This window comes from Zonotrichia leucophrys, chromosome 1A (genome assembly GCF_028769735.1).
Source record: "Zonotrichia leucophrys gambelii isolate GWCS_2022_RI chromosome 1A, RI_Zleu_2.0, whole genome shotgun sequence".
Lineage (NCBI taxonomy): Eukaryota > Metazoa > Chordata > Aves > Passeriformes > Passerellidae > Zonotrichia > Zonotrichia leucophrys.
In genome coordinates this window covers 16,772,934-16,793,728 of record NC_088170.1, presented here as the reverse complement: position 1 = coordinate 16,793,728, position 20,795 = coordinate 16,772,934, and the positions used below count along the sequence as shown (strand labels likewise).

The following is a 20,795-nucleotide window of genomic DNA, read 5'->3' as shown; positions in this document are numbered from 1 at the left end:
TTTCCCTGAGCTCAACACACCACACAGGCTGCCTCCTGTCTGCTGGAAATCACTGCTGGCTGTCACATGGAAAAGGAACTGCAGTGAGCTTCATCAGGAATTACAGTAAATTATTAAACAGCCACTAGGTATTTTCTGTGTTGATTAGTGTTACAGATTTCGGTCACTCACACAGAGGATGGAGGCAAAGTAATTTTCAGTTGCATTCACAGTCTTTGGAAAGTGGTGAGTCACAGGGACCTGCTGAAGCCAGAACCTGTTACCTGCTCATCCCCAGCACAGCTTCACCAAAAACGTTCTGAAGCAATTGTGACTGGAATGGAAGGCAGCCAGAGATCAGCCTTTCACTCACCAAAAACCTCCCAAACTTCTCTCATGCTGCTGAAGTTACCAGCAGCCAGAAGAACATCAGCCTGATTTGCATTTTAAGGCATTTTAAAGACAATTGCATGATGGAATGACAGTTGACTCAATTTATTTTTTTAAATATTAACTTGAAACCTCTTACAGCATAACAAAAATAGGCATCCCAATTAAAAAGAGCCCCAAAAGTGTTTGCATGAACAAGAAAAATAAGACAAAATTGGGGATGCATTTTTGAGAGTATTGTGGGATGATGGCTAAACAAGCAAATTTGGAATTCTGGAGTTCATGGAGAGGAGATACCAATTAGAAGTAGGCAACTGTCTCACAAGTAGTGTGAGATTGCTAGAGGGAAACACCACCTTCCCTAGGGCCTGCAGCAGGAAAACTCCTTGTGACAGATGGGAAAGCATTCAGGGAGAGCTGCAGAACTTACTGGACTTCTGGAAAGTTTGTCAGATTATGGAGTTAAAGAAGCTCAAGGCTAAAAGAACATTAAAAGGCAATTTGAGCTTGGTCTGTAAATTCTTCATGGCCCAGAGGTTTCAGATAGTAGAGGACTGTACAAAGACAGAAAAATATCCAATACCTGGAAGATCTAATTATACAAATCCTTACTGGTGATAAAGAGCAGGATTAAACTTAGTCAATTTAGCTATCTAAAAATCCTGTATCTACTAGTTATCCTCACTAACACATTGAAAGAGACATTTCCAGGGGGTTATTCATTCTACCTATCTTAAGATGGATGAAACTGCTTGGAAGCCTGGCTTGATTAATTTTTTTGACATTATCCTGGAAGATGAGTTTACAGAAGTCATTTATCCAGCCGAAATTTGCCAGTGGGATTTATCTACTCCAAATGTGCTTTTTTTTTTAAAGTTGGCAGTTGATCAAGGAAATGTCTTGAGATGCAGCAGAACACCCATTACTTGTGATTTTAAAAGTGGCAAGGGAGCTTGTGGAACATAAGCAACAGTGGGAAGAGTGGGAAGCTAGGTCTGCACAGCTGGCCAAACTGAGGACCCTAGGAGAACAAAAATCTTCAAAAACCTGATTTATCTGGGAAACAGGTGAGGCTGCAGTCCCAGAAGATTTGCACCAACATCAGTTTTCTTAGAATCATTAGGCTGGAAAAAACTCTTTAAGGTCATGGAGTCCAATCATTCCACTAGCACTGTCAACCCAAGTCCCCAAGTGCCACATCCACACAGCTCTGAAATCCCTCCAGGGATGGAGATTTCACCACTGCCCTGGGTACCCTCTGCCAGTGCTTGGCAGCTCTTTCAGTGAAGAAATTTCTCCTAATATCCAACCTAAACCTCCCCTGGTGCCACTTGAGGCTGCTTCCTCTAACCCTATTGCTTGTTATCTGGGAGCAGAAATCAACCCCCACCTGTTTTCAGTCTCTTTCCAGATACAGATAAAGAGCAACAAGGTCCCCCCTGAGCCTCTTTTACTCCAGGCTGAATTTCCCCCAGCTGCCTCAGCCCCTCCTGCTGCTCCAGCCCCTCAGTGTCTGTCTTGTGAGGGCCCAGAACTGGACACAAGATTCAAGTTCCGGCCCCAGCAGTGCCAGCCCAGGGGACAGTCACTGCCCTGGCCCTGCTGCCACACCATGGCTGGCACCATTGGCCTCCTGCCCCCCTGGGCACACCTGGCTCCTGTCCAGCTGCTGTCCCCAGCACCCTCAGGGCCTTTCCCATCTTTCCAGCCCCTCTGCCCCAGCCTGGAGCTGCAGGGGGTTGGCATGATGCAAGCATCACATTATCCCAGCATGGCAAGCTGATCATGCTCACTGAGCAGTCAGAAAACACAAACCAACAGCTGCACATCAAAACTCACACGATGCTTTTCTCCAATTATATCACCCTCTGCCATTCAGGACTGCAGGGGACAAACATGTGGCCTTCTTCCTTCCCTACCTCTTCCAATAAATGCCTGATTATACAGCTGCTGCATAATAGCTGCTGATGCCAGTGGAACTGTGCAGTGATTGCATAATCACTCCAGAGAATGGGAATCTCTGGGCAAAGCCTCATCCCAGCACCACCTGCCTAGTCCTCATCTCTCAGGTTCTGTGGGCTCAGAGAGCCAGTGCTGGTAGCAGCACTAAAGAGGTGAAAATTATTTTTGTATGTAACAGGCTTCCAACTTTTTGTGTGGAAGCGCTGTGAGATTATAGCGGACAAGAGAGCATCCAGCAATGGGCTCTGTTACAGTGTGTGCATGTAAAAGCTGTTGTGGAATGAATCATCCTGAATTCTTACAGCCTTTCTGCTTCTCCACTGTTAAGGTGGTCACGTGATAGCTGCAGTTATCACTGGGCACCTCTAAGAAGCTTAAATTTCTGTCATAAAAAAATGAGCATGTAATAGATCCACAATATGAAATGTGCACATAGATGCAAAAAAAAAAAAAAAACAAAGGAAAAAGGAGGGCAAATAATGAAAAGTAACCTAGGACAAAATAAGAATAACCCACCAACTGGCAGTCATAATGGTGTGCAACAAAAAATTTCCACACTTTGTAAATTATCATTCAAACCATGCCATACCAAGAGGAATTCCTGAGTTCTGTGACACCAGCCAAGCACTGTTTTTCTTTCTCTGTGACTGAAGAAAGGCTGCTCTGCAGGGATCATACACGGCCACTGAGCCATGCCCAAAGTTCCTGTTACAGCCAAAGGACATTTGATGCCCCAGCATACCCATATCTAGATGCAGCTGTGAGACAATTTAAAAGTAATAAAACAGTCACAGTTCCAGCACTGGTGTCAAAACATGTTTCTGTGTAAAACCAGCCATACAGCTCAGATAACCACAGAAGAAAAATTGTTTTCTTGCCTTTTGTACTCTGCTAAAATTGCCCAGGGTCCTTGGCCTCTTCTCTTTCCACATCACAGCACACCTCAATTTGTCCCATCACTTTTTTACCTGGGAAAGGCAGGGAGGAAAGAGGGAGGAATCATTTCTGCATATAATTGCCTTTCTAACATTGTTTCCAGTGTGTAGTGCTGTAACCTATGATGGTGTTGTGGGTGTTGCCCTTCTGCTCCCAACTGCAAAGAAATGAACTTAAAAGCTATTTATTGCTTGGATGATTATGTGCAATAAACATAGACTGGATCTACAATAGGAAGCCAAACAGGAACCATATTAAATTTCAAAGGCTCTATTACTCCTATTGATTTTAGCTGTTGATACTTTTGTTAAGGTTAAAAAGCAGTTCTGTGTTGTTTATAGAAGTATCTTCAGAAACTTATTTTACAATAAATAGTTTAAATTTTCCTGCTGCTAGAAAGGTCACACAAATTCAGTTGTGAAAAGAAAAACATACACAGAAAGAACAGTTGCAGGAAACATGACTGTTTTCATCCTACAATGAAAGCTCTCAACACAGTAATTACTACATCTTTTCTCTTGAGTTCTGACTCAGAAGACTAGCCCTCTTCATACTGCAAAGTGAGAGCAGAAAATAAAGCTCTTGGTAAAAGTAATAACTATTTCAAAAAATATTTTTTTTTTGTATTTTATGTATTTTATTTTCAGAAATGACAGAATCTCCTGTATTGTACAGAGGTAACTAAAAAAGCTAATTTAACTTGCACTAAATATGCAGCTCTGGGCTAAATCGCAGGTTTGGTGCTCAAAACTTGAGTGCTGAAACAGATTCCTCCCTCCTAAATAGATGGCTGTGCAGCTGGAGCAATTTGAACCTCTGGCAAGGCAGAGGGAAGCAGCACATGCATCTTGTCCCAGAAGATTGCTCATGCTCAGGAGAGGGAAATGGAAATAAGAAAGGGAAGGTAGCTTCCTGAGCCAAATGAAGAGCAGAGGCTGAGGAGCAGTTCCAGCACCCAGAGGAGTTCCTGGTTGTTGGAGGCCAGCACAGCAATTGCGCACCTTCCTCCTCCTCCACCGTCCTGCGCCCTTTCTATGCAGCACCCACTCTCCGAGCAGGGGAACAAGAGCCTGGAGTATTTCTTAGTGATCCAGCTGGGATCCAGTTCAAGCAATATACTCATTTGATCTGCTTTGTAAACCAACACTGCCACATTCTTTCAATCTGGGACAAACTCTTGGTCTGCTTCTAACAGAAGTCCCCTGAAATCTCAGTGGCTTTCAGTTTTCTTGACTTCTGCGGGCTTCGAAGAAGTCAGCTCCTCAAAGCTCTGCAAATGGTACCAAACATTCCAGTCTAATGTTTGGCTGACGCCTCTTTCCTTGCAGCATGTTTCAGCAGTTTAATTTCCATGCAAGTGGTTGGGTTTTAGCCTCTGTTGGACATCAAGACATGCTAGGCACCAATTTTAAGAGACTGAATTTTGCTGATGCCAAGATGTTAGGGCAAAAAGAGCAGAATATTCACCTGATGTAGGCTGGCCTGAGCTGCTGTTTAGCTCAGTAGATTATTCTTTAATTTTACACAGAAACAAAGCTGCACCTATATAAAAAACTGTCAAAAATTATATACAGGAATTGCAAGCCAGATAAATAGATAAATAAATAAGCACATACCTTCCTTACATCTGGCCACATTTTTCCTCTACTCACTAATGTTTCTGTTCAATTAATGCCGAGGTACAAACCACATTGTCCTGTATAACTGAGCTGCATTTACCCTCAGCTGTAACTTGCAAAAACCTGTTACAACACTGAGAATTGACCATCCCCATAGGTAAAGATACTGTGAGCTATACTGAGTGTAGCTTGCACAGCCAGCCTTTTAAATTGTCCTTCGTTTATAAATAAATAGATTTAAAAAATTAAAAATTACCAGATTGCTCTATTAGTGCTCTTCTTTCTGAATCAAGCAATACTGTTGAACCAAAGTTTTGGTGCTTGTAGGTATTTAAAAATCCCTGAGAGTATTTTCAGTGCATTAGGAGACTATATAAGTGGGGAAAGGCAGTGTCCTAATGAGCTACATTATAAATCACATGCCAAGTTTTACTGTTTTTTTTTTTAAACCTCACTTTCTAGAGGATCCGTTAAATTCAGATTGTCAGTCAGCACGAAAGGAGGCTTTTTTCTCTCATCATGTACCTGAATTTTAACACAGAAAGGCATGCTCTTGTAAAGCCTTCTGTATTTCCACTGTGCTCTCCTCGATCTAAGATCAATGGTTTGGCACTGCTGTATAAGAACTCAGCACACATGGAGAATATTTGAGTGTCTGAGGGATGTCATAGCCACTCTCTAGGAACAGATTTTGAAAGCTGGTGACATCAGCTTTTGGGAAATTGGGAAGAGCTGGAATCAGAGATAGCTCAGTCCTTACCACTGATGCAGAAATAGTCCAAGTTCACAGCTTTTTTAAGAGTTTTTACAGCACTACCAAGAACAAATTGAGGATCAAGCCCTGCTCCAGCGAGTGCTCATCTATTACCCCACCCACAGGAATATGCAGCACCTCCTGGCATGTCATGAGCCTCAGGGATTCACATTTCCTGGAACTGAGTTTGTGAGACAGGGAGAAAAAATCTAGGACTGCTCATGCAGATGTGGGATAAGAATCTGCTTCCTTTTTTAGAGGTAGCTGTGTTTGAGGAAATACCTACAGGCTTTGGGTTTTCCATCAGAATCTTTCAGGATGTTAGGGGTCTGTTATATGTGTTCATTAAATCTGGTCGTGAATAAACTTGAGGGAAGTTTTCTAACCAGAACATGGAGACTGCAGAAACCCTTCCACTTAGTGGTACTGGATTGTAAAACAGAGTTTCATATATTTATGTAGAAATTTGGATATTTGCATGTGGCAGTGTGAGAGTGAAGATGATGTTAAGAGAAATCTGCACTACTGCTGCACATTTTTGTAATTCCGTTTTTGGGGCCAGTGGGGCTTCTCATTTCCTGCAGTGAGGTTCCTGCACTATCAGTTTCGTTTGGAGCCTGTCTGAGGAGGAGTAGAGTAGCTCCTCAGAGTTGTTTTCTGTTGACAATAAAGGACCCTGAGGTAACTCTCTAGAAATTAACCATTTTAGCATTCTGATGTCTGCATTTCGGTGGGATTAAGCCCACTTAGAGTATCTATGCTATTAAATTACACTACACACAACAATAAGTCTCCTTTCCAAAGCAACACACTTGGACCTTAAAGAAGCAGACAAAAATATTCTCTTGCCTCTAGCAATAGTTCCTCTGTTTTTAAATATCTTATTCTATGATAGGAGTGCAATTAAAGCTGTTTGGTCACTCCAGTTACATGAAAAAGATGTGAAAATGAGAACAGTCCCAAGTGGAATAATAAGTCTAGAGTTCTTCACATGATACCCACATTCAGCTTGGCATTATGATGCCTTGGGGTCTTGAAAAAACTTGAAAGCAGCTCAGACTGTTTACATAGCAAAACCAGGGTTGAGGGTTTTTTGACTCATACAAAGAAATTTTGGTTCAGGCGTATCAGCTGTTTAAGGACTGCCACATATTAGCAGGAAAATTCATCAACAATCAACTAGATGAATTTCAACCTCAAGCGACATCTGTTTCAGGCAGCCTGGTAGTGACACAAGAGTTTCATAAATATCTGGAGAACTAGTAAGCCCAACTAATTTTCAGTTTTACTAGTAATGGGCAATCCACTCTTTTAAGACATTTTGGAAGGCCTGGGGTGTTTTCAGTATTTTTCTGAAATAACCTTAAGAAGAGGAAGAAAACATTTCAGATCATGAAAAGTCAGACTTCAGCTCTTCAGTGAGGAAAAACACAGCTTTTCAGTGATCATCTTTCAGTTTATGTGCTCAAACCTTCATCTGTTCCTCCATTCAAAACTTATAAATCAAACTTTGAATGCTTCATATTTCCATTTAAAATAAAAACAAACCTCAGAAATTCTCCTGGATGTTTTTACTTCCCAGAACAATGTTCAGGAGTATCAACCAATTCAGGAACTACAAAATGAAAAACACTGCTACTAATTGAAAAATACTTGACTTTCCGGAGCATAGGATTACTTCAGAAACCATTATTTACAGTAGGTAATGTTTATTTATGTTAACAACCCAAATGGTTTCAAATCACTACTCTTTGCAAGTGAGTATGGTAAAATATGGCCATTAGAAAAAAAATAGAGAAAATTGTATCCTGTGTGGTTTCATTCCTCTCCCACCCAACCCAGCTGATGGGACAAAATATGTATTTAATTTGTACTATTATAGATATTCCAGAGACTCTCTCTACAGGAAATCAGTTTTCCCTCCTAGCTTTGCTCTGTTGGCCAGGCAGCCACACACTAATGGCAGAAGTTAAGCCAGCTGCTGTTTGAACGCCCGCAGTTCAGGGGAAGGAGCTGGATGAGGCCAGTCCTTGCCTGCTGCAGCTCCCCAGGCTCACTGCAAGTGCCAAACCTCCTCCTGCATCCCTTTGTAGGACAGGCCTTGGAGCCAAGCAGATCCCCAGCCTCACTTCCCAAAAGGGCAGCCAGATCTTTGGTAGTGTGACCATAGTGCTGTACCAAAACCAGTTCCTGACTGGTTGCAATTTGTTTCCCAGTTCTCTGGCTTCCAGATCGCAGCACTGTCCTAGACTCAAGAGCAAACCAGTAAGTCTACCAGTGTGAAGCCCAAACACATCGTATAGGCAAAGTGTTCCTCTGAAAACCATCTCTGAACTCAATATTAGCAGCAAAAAGTCATGGAATCAAATTTAGAAGTAATTTAAAGAGGCAGAGAAAGCCCCTCCAGTGGTGTGATATCCCAGTCTCATGGATGAGTGCACTCCAGAGGGGGGTACACAGCTATTGGTAATTAGAAGGTCTTAGTATTGTTATCAGATTTATCTGGAAAATAAGCAGCAGTGGTGTTTAAATCTGTCAAGTCCTTGTCTGTCCCTCTGACACAGAGAGCAGCCCTGCACCTTCCCTGATCCACCAGCCTTCCTCTGCAGGGCAGCAGGCACCTGCCTGACATCTGCCAGCAGCTTTCTCTGCCCAAGCCAGCCTCTCCCATGGGAACATGAGAGCTTTCCAAAGTGTCTAAAGTGCCTCCAAAACCAGGGAGCAGCTCTCAGAAGTGATGTGATGCCATGTGCAGTTCAGGTTATATCCCCTGAGCCCTTATGGGAGTTGCACAAGCGTAGACTGGTCTGTAAAAGGTGAGATTCTTAAGAAATGTGGTTGTAGGAAACGGAAAGCTAGAAACTTCCACTGATACTGAAGGGTTTGATTTACAGCCTTGGAAGAAGCTTGGATTGATGTAAAAAAAATTACACAGACATTAAACAGAAAAATTATAAACTTCCGTTTCTCTAGTTGTAAGTAAGAATATACCTTAAGTAAGTAAGAAATGGTATTGGGTAAGATGGTGAAGGGCTTTATGTTGTAGCAATGTAATTGTACAGAGTAAGCTGAGTTTAGATGTTATCATAGACATATATGTGTGTACGTGTAATAATAGCCCATTGGATAAAAGTATCTGCAGTGCAGCAGAATTAAGTTAAGGTGATAGGCTACCAAAACAAAATAAACTTTGTGGCAATTTTCTGTTGGATTGGAATGTTATATACTGCCTTGTAATGAAAAAATTTGTGACTACCTTGAGCTATGGCCGACTTCTTATGCCTCTAAAATCTCACAGTCTTTGAGGTTGATGTTTACCTTAGTAATAAATCGTTTTTGGCCTGACAGTAGTCCCATCCCTTCAAGTAAGGCATCGATAATAATTGTGGTGAACAATTTAAAAAGCAGACTTGCCAGCATTCATAACAAACTATTCAGATGGAAACTTCTTTAAAACTGCTTCACAAGTTGTTTTTTTCTAATAAGTCTTTCTAGTAATCCATTGTAAACAGTCAATGCTGGGATGTCTGAGACAGCTGACAGCAATCACCTTTTTACACAGGATGCCCTTAGGTGATAATTAGCTCCCATTACACAGACAAGCGATTCAGCTGTGAAAGTAAGCACATGCCTGGTCCCCAGCTGCATTTCCTAGGTGGAAGGGAAAACAGCCTGACAGGTGACATTCACACCTTGTGTCTGAACTCACAGACACTGTGCTGATGTTAGCTCGTTGCAGCGTGAGCAAACACACTGCCCTGAGCATAATGCAAGGGAAATTTAAATAATTCAAATGCTTTCTTCCCACCTGCAAAGCAACATTGTTTAACTCTGGTGAATCACGCGTGCATTGCACATTTATTCCATTTAAACCTTAATGCCATCCTGAGGTATTTGCTTTGAAACATATTTTGACATTTCTCTCCATTTTTGCAGAATTGTCAGCTACAGGAGGACAACACTTGAGTTGAAATTTCAGGCTGTTTCCCAAGTTGAACATGTCCAGTGCCTGACTTTTGTGTAAACTCTTAAGCGCCAGATGTCAGTCTTCCCTGAGCCAGCTATTATTTAGAAATATTAGCAGAGGCTGTCAGTGATGGTGGTCATTTTTAGCAGTGGCTGTGACAAAATTGATTTGCCACCACTTAAGGTCCTCCTCCCATCTGAACCTCATGCAGGTGCTGGGATGCATTTCCCAGCTAGACCATAGGAGAATTTGTGATCCATCAAAAGTGAGGTAATTCAGCCTTGGGATGAAAATAGAGGCAAATCCAATGCTCCTTTATGGCAAGAAGGCAGCAGCCTGGGCCATTGCTTAATGCTCAGTTGTTCCTTGTCAGTTCAAAAAATCCTGAACATTCAATCTCTTTGGTATTGAACCAACCTGAAGCAAATTTTTCTTTTTGTTGAAGTTTCCTCTGCATTGGAAAAACCTGAATCATTCAGCTATTTTGATGTTCTCCCAAAAAAAAAGACGAGGAGCCCCACCTAAAAAGTCAAGTCTGAGACTTTCCACTTTCTTTCATGCAAACAAGGTGGCCAAATTGAGATTGAACAAGTGGCATTCACTCTGGAATTTTGTAACTTTCAAGAATTAGTACTGGTAATGCAAGGAACCTTTCACTATATACTTTGGATATAATGTTACATGCTCTGTATAATATAGCCATAGGAGTCTACAGATTCCAAACGATGAAAATTATTTCCCTGCTCTTTGGCAGACCCGCAGGCAGAGGGATTCGATTAAATTCTATTTCTATTTCTTTCTGGTTTGAGATATATTTAGACATTTAGTGCTTGTCCTGCAATTAATTTCTCATGTCCTCCCTTTCAATCTGGTGAGGCTTTTACAAAGTCTTGTGCATCATGCTTTGTCCTCCCTTGTCCTTCCATTTCTGGGCAAGGAGGGCACATTCCTATTTCCTGTAACAATAGGTGTAGCCACCAAGGGCTTCCTGTTGCAGAAAGCTGTTTGTTAGCCTGGCATCCCAGCTCTGTCTGTGCCAGAGACAGCAAAAGCTTTTCTCCCAGTCACAGTAAGCAGACTGGAAGGCAGATGCAGATCACAGCAGGCCTGCTCAGATCAGTGTAGTGTCATTTTATGCCAGAGTAAAACCTGAACAGTTGCAGAGGTTGTTTGCTTTCATGTGAAGTGTGAGCCACAACTCATGTAAGTCTTGGTCCAGGGTGCATCTGAGGTCTGAGGGGACTGTGGTGATCCATGGCACTTTTTAACCAGAGGCCTTGTAATGGTTAATGTGGCAGCTGTTTACCTCATTTGTTAGAAAAATGGCAGAAATCTCTGGAAAAACTTGCCTCCAGAGGCTCTGAATCATTCCTTCATTACTAACGGATGGCATTTGATTCCAGCAGAACTGAGCTACCAAGCAATTACTGCTGTCAAAGAGGAGGCAATCTTTTTGTTGTCTGCTGCCTTGTCAAGCAATGAGAATCACAGAATCACAGAATGATTTGGGTGGGAAGAGACATTAGAGCTTATCCAGTTCCACCCCTTGCATGGGCAGGGACACCTTCCACTAGACCAGGCTGCTCCAAGCTCTGTCCATCCTGGCCTTGGACACTTCCAGGGATGGGGAAGCCACAGCTTCTCTGGGCAACCTGTGCCAGGGCCCTACCACCCTCATGATAAAGAATTTCTTCCCAATATCTGATCTGAAGGTCCCCCCCTGCTGATGTGGCTTTCCTGGGTGCTTTTCATTGAGCACTCTGGGGTGCTGTGCAGTGACCATAACCTCTGACAGGGAAAAGGAGCAACCTGAGCCACCTCCAGAGCACAGGCTTCAGCTCTAAGTGCAATAAAACCCTGCAGAAGTGACCAGAAGTGACAAACACAGGGTTTCTGTTGCCAAGCACACTGTGTTGGGGGACTGGAATATAACACTCTTGCACATGGAAATTAGCATTCATCTCTCTTAGGAGAATGTAGGTATTTTTATGGGATCCTGCTATTGCAAAATGATGTGAAGAAGTACCTCTCAACCTTACTGGTCCAGCCCCAGTCAATCAATCAATCAATCAATCAATCAATCAATCACATACCTCACTTCATTTATTGTAGGGGAAGAGGACCTTTTAGCTTAGCAACTGTCCTGTCAGGGTTCGGTTTCATGGAGAAGCTGTGGATTTGGCCCAGACTCATCCAGCTTGGAAAATGCAGGGTAAATACTCCCTACTTGCTGTAAGAGGCTTCCAGAGCTGAGTGGGGTCTGGCTCTGCTGTCCACATCCTCCCACTCATCCTCCCATGGCTTTAGACAGAGGAGAAGAATTGGCAGGAAATCAGAGCTACTCACAGGAGTGGTATGTCAGCTTCTGTGCTGCAGACAAATTCATGAAGTTTGCTATGGTCCTCTCTGGCTGACAGTACTGTGAAAAATGCCTCAGTGTGAATTAAGATAACACTGTTGTGCTATGGCTCTGGTGGCTGCATACCCAACCTTGCATTGTCCAGCACCTGGGTCCAAGAACTCCAGTAACTCTCACTTTGGTGACACTCTTGATTTTACCTTAACCCGAAGAAGGACCTGGCCAGCGGCAACTTGGGGACACAAAGGTAAAAAGTAACTGGCTGATAGGTCTGACATGTTTAAAATTACAGTCTGTCCTGGGACACACAAATGCCTGCTCTATCTCCTTCATCTCTAAACATTTATTTAAAAGCAAAGATAGATAAATAAAAGAAACTGTATCCTGTCAAACAGTCTAGTGATTTAAACTGTGTAGATAGCAGATTAATAAAGCATTTCACTGGAGGGGAAGCACATGTGGCAATCTACAAAAGAGGTGAAACAACTGGAGGTGCTGGGAATGACAGAGGTGCCTGCCAGCCATGATATGCACTCATAGTGTGCAGTTTCTTTCTCCCCAGGTGTTTTTTTAATTAGTTATAGCTGAGTCTCCTGAGACTCTCTCCTAGATATGAACAACTAATTTTAAACTTCATCTGTGTGCAGACCTTACATGAGGCAGGTTTGCATGTTGTGTTAATATGCATTTCTACCTATATCAAAAAAGGACAAGTGACACAACAAAACAATTTTTTTGGTTTTGTATTTCTAACATGAAAAATGCTGTGTAGGCTACTTGATTATTAGAAAGGAGTTAGCTGTCAAACCTTGGCAGGTCTCATGTGACTGAGTATTGGGTGAAGGTTTAACCCTAAGAGTTGTAAGAAAATCTCTGGTTTCTGTCAGGAGGTCCTCCCTGGCTGACAGTACTGTGAAAAATGCCTCAGTGTGAATTAAAATAACACTGTTGTGCTGTGGCTCTGATGGCTGCATATCCAGCCTTGCAGTGTCCAGCATCTTGCACTCGTTACCTGCTTGCGCAAACAGATGTATTTCTTTAATTTGTTACTATGATTAGTGATCCTAGTCTGCCTCAAAACATTCCCTAGCTGGACTTCCAGCCCAGCCCCCTGCACCCTGCCATAGTTGTCTGTGGATGGACCCCACAGCCTGCACACCCTGCACAAGATTAAAGCAGCAGATTTAAAGCAGCTGTAATGTCCAGAAAGTGCTGCAAGCAAAAAGCTTAGTAATACTTTCAACACTTCTGTAAGGAAAGCACATAAATATATTATTTATCCACGTATATGTGTGGAAATAGAAGTACATTTTCTCATCACAGGAAAGGAATAGGGATCAGAGTAAGCAGCCAGGACCAGTTTAATATGAACAGGGAGAAACAAGCTTAGCCTCCCACTCTGGCTATGCAGAATCAAACAAGAGAAGGAGAATGCAGCCATCAATAGCACACACAAGGTCATACCAGACGGAACAGAACTAACAAAGGAAGGTAGAAGCCTCTTAACACCTCCTCTTTCTTCCTCATGCTTTTCCTTCTTCTTTCTTGCCTCCCGAGATTAAATCTGCAGCTGGAAATACTACAAGTTTTTCTTTACAGGAAATACTTTTGTGTTGGGTGTTCCTGAAACATGATGGAAACCATTTGTGCCTTATGTCTTCCAGAAAATTATATTGATGTGCCTCAAGATGGGAGAGGTAAGACCAGGCTTCAAGGAGCAGCTTTCAAGAAAATCAACTAAATTACAAGAGCTGAAAAAATTATGGATAAGTAGGAGAGAGAAAGACTACAAGAGGAATATTGAGCAAGTCACCTGAAGACAGACACCATTCAAACAGCTTCTACAGGCAAATGATATAGAAAGAGTCTCCAGGAGAAAGTAGTCTGTAAGCAATATTTAAATTCTAGACTGACACTGTTATCTCTGAAAGGAAGCATCATATTTGTGAAAATGCTCAGTAGGAAGAAAATTATGTTGCTCTGGCAAATCCACACAGAGTGGGAAATGACCCACCTTTGACAAGACAAACCTTTGGTAGATAACTTTTCTTTGCCTCCCCATCCATCAATTGCCATTTGAGCCTAATCTCAGCCTAAGTGTCAGAATCGTGAATGTGAGTTTTTCCAAAGTTCTCTGGTTAACATTTTGTCACAATAGGGTAGATGCTGGTAATCCACATCACTGCTAACCATATGGTCCTATGCATTGCAAAGGTAAGCAGAGCCCTTTCATTGAGTCAGACTGCAGGCTAACTTCAACCATAATGCACATTTTTAGATCACTGGCAATGACTCTGCTAAGACTATCCGAGCCCATCTTAAATTTAGGTTCTTGAAGAGGGCATCCTTTATTAGGATGTAACACCATTCCACCCCCATACTCATGGAAGCTGAAAGCAAAACAGAAAAAACCCAACAAATTGTTTATTTCAGAAGCAATAATACCATTGTCCCCCTCCTTTCTAAGGCAATAGTCAAATTCCCTCAGCCACTGCCTGACTGCAGAGTTTACCCCACACAAGTCTCAGAATCCATTTGTAAGCCAGAAGGGCAATGACTTTGCCACAGAGGTATGTGAAGCCCTTGATCACTGGGTTGCAGTAGGTTGACAACTTTCTACAGGGCAGGGTTATTTTAAAATCATACAGTACCAATTACATGAGCAAATCCTGTGAGATTCAGTTATATAAGATATTTGCATGGAGAACCTGGTAGTGACAAGCAAACAGAGGAGTTCATCTGGAAATCATAACACAAAGCCATGATAATGCCAGTTTAATCCTTCATGTCTAATATTTTGTCCTGCAAATCTCAGTAAGTTTAAAATAACCTTACATTTTACCATTTAACCACAACATGAGGAACAACTTGTTAATGAATAATCAAGCGTTCCTTTTGTACCTCTTTGACTGAATTAATTTTAGTTTTCTATTGAACTCAACGGGGACACTCTTCTCAGTGATTTGAGTTAGTTCTTGGCTACTGGAGTTCAGGATGGTATGTGACTAAAACCATGAAGGAATAAATAGACCAAATAAGTCTGGACACCACAGGAGTGGAAGCCCAGTCTTCAAATAAAGCCCAGTCTGACTAGCATGCCCACATGCACATGCCCCTTTTCTCTGTAAACCAACAACTAAACATGCCAGGTATCACTGAGTAGGGGCAGGTATTGCCTAAAAGAACGAATTCACAGGTGGGAGTGCTACCCTGCAGGCATGAAACTCCATCCTGTCCCAGGAAAGCTTGAAGCCTGGCCCACTCTCACTCATCACAGAAGCTCCTGCACATGCCCCCAGCTTGGAGAGACCTGAGGGAGCTGCCACAGTGCACTGGGGTGTTACACCTGTGTTACACCTTAGGAACTCTCCAAGAAAAGCAAAGCAAACCGAGTGGCTGGTGGTGATGCCATCCATGCCAACATCATGCTCCTCCACACTTCCCCATTGGCTCCAAGATCCATAACCCCTGCAGACACCCAAAAAAGTATCCACAGTAACCAGTGTGGCACTCTGCAGTAACTGTTTGGTCCTTTTACTTCTCCCAGCACCTACTTTCGTTGTGAGGTGATGACTGCCACAGAGAGCTTTGGAAAAAGCTTATGTTCATAGAGGAATTTGTATTAGATACTGGTTTGTGTGACTTACTGTATTTTGTAAGGGTTTTTTTCCCTTTGGGAATTGTGCGTTATTAATGAGCAGTTTTATGCTTTACTTCTAGTACACGTATACCTTGTAATGGATGTGCTTTTTGTTAGTTTGTTTTCTTTTATTCTCTATACAGAGCCAGTAAATATAAGGTAGATACTCTCTGGCTGAAATTCTGATTTTGCCTACCAATTAATTTATGGATAAATCCATGTTGTAGCTGGTGAATAATTTTTCATCAATTGTGTTGTTATAATCACCTGATAGTCTCTCTACTTCAGCAGAATAAAAGATCCTGAATAAGACTAATGCTAATTGGGCCTTAAATTAAAGGGAAATTGTGCACTACATATTTCCCTACCATCATTTCTATCAGCCCTTCTTCCTTGCTGTTGGGACACTGGAGAAGAGCACTGGCTACACAAACAGCCACCCGAACACCTCATCCACCTCTGTAGCTGTGCTCTGATATCCCTCTGCATTTACTTGATCAAAACTATGGTGGATCAGATAAACTGCAATGAATTTTTCAGTTATTTCTGCAGAGAGATTGGTTCAAATACAATCCTTCTCTAAAAGAAATTATCTAGTCTGGACTAAAATGATTGTATTTTTCTCTGTGCCCATTCGGATATGTTTGGAAAAATAAGGGTTCTGAAATTACCACTTTAAAAAGTTCATACATTATACCTCGCATGTGACAATGGCAGCTGTCTATCTCAGTGGCTGTTAGGGAGTTTCCTGCTCCGGAGGCCCCTTCCCCTGCCCAAATAATTTCCTCTCTTCTGTTTCACTGAGAGCTGTGTCCAACTTCTTAGTGATTGCTGTGTATAATGTAGGACATAAAAAGTTAGGTTATAAAGCTTGTGCAGGACTTGGTGTTGTAAATTTAACCATCTTTCATGCCTGGTTATGGATTTTACAAAAAAACAGAGTGAAAATAATCTGGCCTCTTAATGTATAATTCAGCATATTGTAGCAGCTATTTTAGACACCTGTTTTTTATAGTTTTACTACAGCTGTAATTTCTGTATGAGGACTGCCCACTTGAAAAAGCAATGAAGTTAGCATGTCAAAATGATTTTTTAAAGTCTGTTCTATTCCACTACCTGCGACTGTGTATAAAAAGTAAAGCAACAAAAACAAAACCTCAAAAAACCTTTTGTTTTTGCCAACAAAAACAAAACCACTGCTGGGAAGAAACACCTTTTCTCAGCTTCAAAAGTTCTCTTCTGTAAGACAGGCATTTCTTCTAGTCCTCCTTTTACAAAAGTAGCAAATTACTAAGAAAATAGTATATATACAGTACAATAGTCTATTTTGATAGTCAGCAGACTATTTTAGGCTAATTAAGCTAACTAGAAATTGTAGGGTTGCAGTGATTTCTCTTTATTGATACATTGATGATAATACTGTTTCCATATCTCTTTGGTGTTTGAAATCAAGACGTGCCAGGGTCCAGTGATTTGCTAATCTAGTTTCTGGTCTGATCCTGTCCTATTTTTTTGCAGCATTCTCTAACTTCATATTATGAATCATGTTGTCTTTCTAAAGTGATTGCCAAGCAAACCAAAAATGTGTTTTACACTGCTATTGCACTGCTCTCGTCTTTATATACAGTAGTTTTTATAAAGATGTCCTTAGGTTTTAATAAATGAGTGTAACGTAAACTAATCTCTGTAATAAAACTTGCTTTAGTGTTTCAAAGGCTGTCTGGAATAGCTGTAGAGATTTGAGCTTCTGAGTATTCCAATAGCTTCAAAATTTGTGGCTTCCTTTCCCTCTGCAGGAAATCCCCAGATACCAGAACTGCACGGTCTGTACAAGGGTAAAATGAAGAGAGTGTATTTAACCCAAAGAATGGACTTAGACGTGGGGGGAAGGGGCCCCAAGAAGCCAAACCACACCACAAAAAAAACATTAAGGCCATTGCATTAATCAATACATATTCCGTTTAGTCTGCTTTTCCAGCCGTTGCTGATACCAGATATTTAAGAGGGAAGTGTGGGACACTGAAGAGAGATTGCTAAGAAATAAAGGTTATCTTTCCACCACTCGAGGCAAACTGAGAAGGCCAAACTGCAACTGATTATAAAGAAAGCAACATTTTGACTTTCACACTAAAGTACTCTGTCCCACATGGCTCATCTCTCCTGCTGAGGCAAACACAGTTTAGTTTGCTTTGGACAGAAAGGCAGGACCAACAACTCTCAGGGAAAAGAGATTTAATTTGTTCTTTGCTTCCAGGCTGAAGGATTTGGACAGTTTCCCCAGGAAGTTTTAGATTTTCTAAACACTCTCTCAAGTCTCCTTGTCACCTGTTGTTTAGGAGGCATCATTGACAATGTTCCCAAAATACTGAGAGCTTTGAGCTGAAATTTCAGCTCTCCTATTAGTAAAAGGGAGTATTTTTGACAACATCACCTCTTGGAACAGATTGCTTCCTTTTACAGAAAGAATTCTTCCTCTGTCCTGCTGCCCCCAAGCTTGAGTTCTCCTCAGCTGTTTTCCTGTCCTCCTTGCCTTGGTCCATCCCAAATCCTTGGTATCTGACTGAAGTCCTGGCATTTATACACAGCAGTACCTTTTCCCATTAGAAATTATCCTTTCAGCATCAGATCACTAGCCTCAGACTAGAGACTGTGCTGTGTCAAAAATAGATTTTATAGACAAATTTAAAAGGAAGGATGAGAAATCCCTTGTAATGTCACTTACTTCATGTGCCAGAGTGCATTTCTGGAGCTTCTATAACAAAGCACATGAACTCTAAAGTAGAAAAGGATCATTTTCATTAAAGCAACACTTCAGTAATTCTTAGGGGTTTTACAACTGTAAGAGACTACAATTGCACTCCACTGTGCTAAAATTTATGGAAGGTATTGTAGAAAGAAAGAGGACAAAAAACAGCTTTAAAAATACATAAATGTGTAAAATTACATGTAATTGCAACCCAGTCCCCTTCTCAAACTTGCACCTGCAATTGTGAAAACAGTTAAATAGATGAGACAAAGGACATAAATCAATGGATTGGGTGTGTTATAGCTCCCTCACCAAGTTTCAACAATTTTTATTATGTGCTTCTAGTAATTGAGTAAGGGTTATATTCAGCACATTATGCTCACCGGGAACAGCTTTTATATACCAAGGAGCAAATTAAATACCCCTGGAATTTCCATGGGAGATGTTAAAATGCTGATATTGACTTGCAGACTGCCGTTATCACCAAGTCAAAACAAACAGGAGCATCACAGCCAGTTCCTTTAAACTGTTAATTCTTACTAGAAAGCAGAGACTTCATTGATTTGCTGGTTGTTCACACATACAGAAGGACAAGGAGAGAAAAGAGAACTAAGATTTGATTTTTGTTTCCAAGAAAACAAAACTCTGTCACTCACTCAAGCTATTCCAAACAATTAGTTTAATTTGGAAAATGAAAAAATGTTACTTGGGGGGTGGCGGGGGGAACATACCAATACATTAGGTATGAGTAGCTACTGCTGCTGCTTTGCTGTAGTGAGAATTAGCAGTGAAAATCAGGTTTAAATCCTTGGTGTTGAAAACACACAAACTAAAAAAACTTTGATCTAGGGAACATTTGAGAATACTCTCCCCTTAGCCAGCTACAGAGATTTAATTTAAGGCATTTTTGTGAATTACATGGGTTTTGTTTGTTTTGACTGCGTCATAGTTACTGCTTAAAAATGCTGTTTTATCAGGTAAGGCTACTGAAAACAGTTGAAACCTTTGAGACATCTGAAAAGCTGTGTTCCATTTTACCTCAAAGCTTTTGCTCCCCAGGATAAGGCCTACCTCCTCTGCTGTCCAGTATTTGCTGTCCTGAGAATTAAGAATATTGTATCATTTCTACTATTACTATGCAGTATCAAACTGTTCCCTGCAAAGCCACCTTCATCAAGCATTCCTGGCTTTTGTTGGAAGAATTTATGTTGCAAAATGCTGCTGGGGTGGGTGGGAGCACAGTAGGAAGTGCCACCTTCAGTGAGCTTGTGATAGCTGGGGTTTGCTGTATAAACTCTATTATCATTTTAACCACACAGTCCACCTCCTATTTCCCTGAGTGATTGTGCACTCAGCAGCCGCCAGAAAAAGCCAGTTGGGAATTTATCTAGCAAGGAGACACAGCATCCTTGTGCTGGATCTGCTATTATTATGCAGATAGAGGAGCTCAAGACATTTCACAACCTCTCCCTCTTTTCTTTGCTAGCTGCATGGATGTTTGTTAAAGAAATCATCTCCAGCTAATAAAAAAACCTTAAAAGCCCTAAACCCTAAGGAAAGAAATCGTGCAATATTGTGCATCTCACAAATTTTAGTTTTTTATAATACCCACAGAAATGCCACATAAATAAAAGGCACTGCTTAAGCCCCAGTTGCATTTTTATGGAGTTTCTAGGCTGTAGCTCAGTGGCACAGGATGTGACTTCTGTTAGTGCTCTGCACTCATCATTTCTCCTTTCACAACTTCTTCCCACACTGCCCATAAACAAGAGCACTCTAAGCATGACAGGCAATGCTTTTGCACTACTGGAGGTGCTCCCACCCTCCCTGAGACCCAGCCATGTCTCATGGCCTGTAGTAGAAACAGACAATGCCCCAGCCGGGGAATAAAGTGCTCTGACTCCATGATTCAGGGGGCTGAACAGCTGCTTTATTAAGCTATACTATATTACACTAATACTATACTAAATTACATACTAAAAAGATACTATACTAAAGAATATAAAAGAAAAACCCATGACTGTCTGGAAACAGCCAGGACACAGCTTTGACCCAATTGGTCAAGGAATCAAAACAACCTTCACCGGTGTCCAATCAACAAATCACTCTGGGTAAATTAAACAATCTCCATAACACATTCCACGTCTGCAGAACAACAGGAGCAGTGAATGGAGATAAGAATTGTTTTCTCTTCTTCTCTAAGCTTCTCACTGCCATCCCCAGGAAAATTCCTGGGAGAGTGTTGTGCCTGCTACTCTCTGTGAAGAGAGTTGTGGCCACACAGGGCCCTCAGCAAGCAAAGACTTCTCTGCAAGGACCAACAGCTTCACCTCCTAAACCATTGTCCCTCCCAGTCTGTGCAGGGAGGTCTCTGCTCACCCAAGGCATCTCTGACTGCTGCCTTTGGCTGGGGACCTGCTCCTCTGCCTCAGGTCCTTCAGCA

At 41.6% G+C, this 20,795-nt stretch overlaps 1 protein-coding gene across 8 annotated transcripts in view; it reads left to right on the top strand.

The window, feature by feature from the left end:
• Positions 1 to 17,510, top strand: part of SHISAL1 (shisa like 1) — a 93,815-nt gene extending 76,305 nt beyond the window's left edge. For 7 of the 8 annotated variants that reach the window (XM_064701759.1, XM_064701758.1, XM_064701756.1 and 4 more), the window contains exon 6: positions 13,631 to 17,510. Coding sequence is in view for 1 of the 8 variants with exons in the window: in XM_064701761.1 (XP_064557831.1) it covers position 13,631 (1 nt within the window). In the remaining 7 variants the exon portion in view is untranslated. The remainder of the gene's footprint in view (positions 1 to 13,630) is intronic. The other variant, XM_064701761.1, reaches the window with a different exon arrangement.
• The last annotated feature ends 3,285 nt before the right edge of the window (positions 17,511 to 20,795 follow it).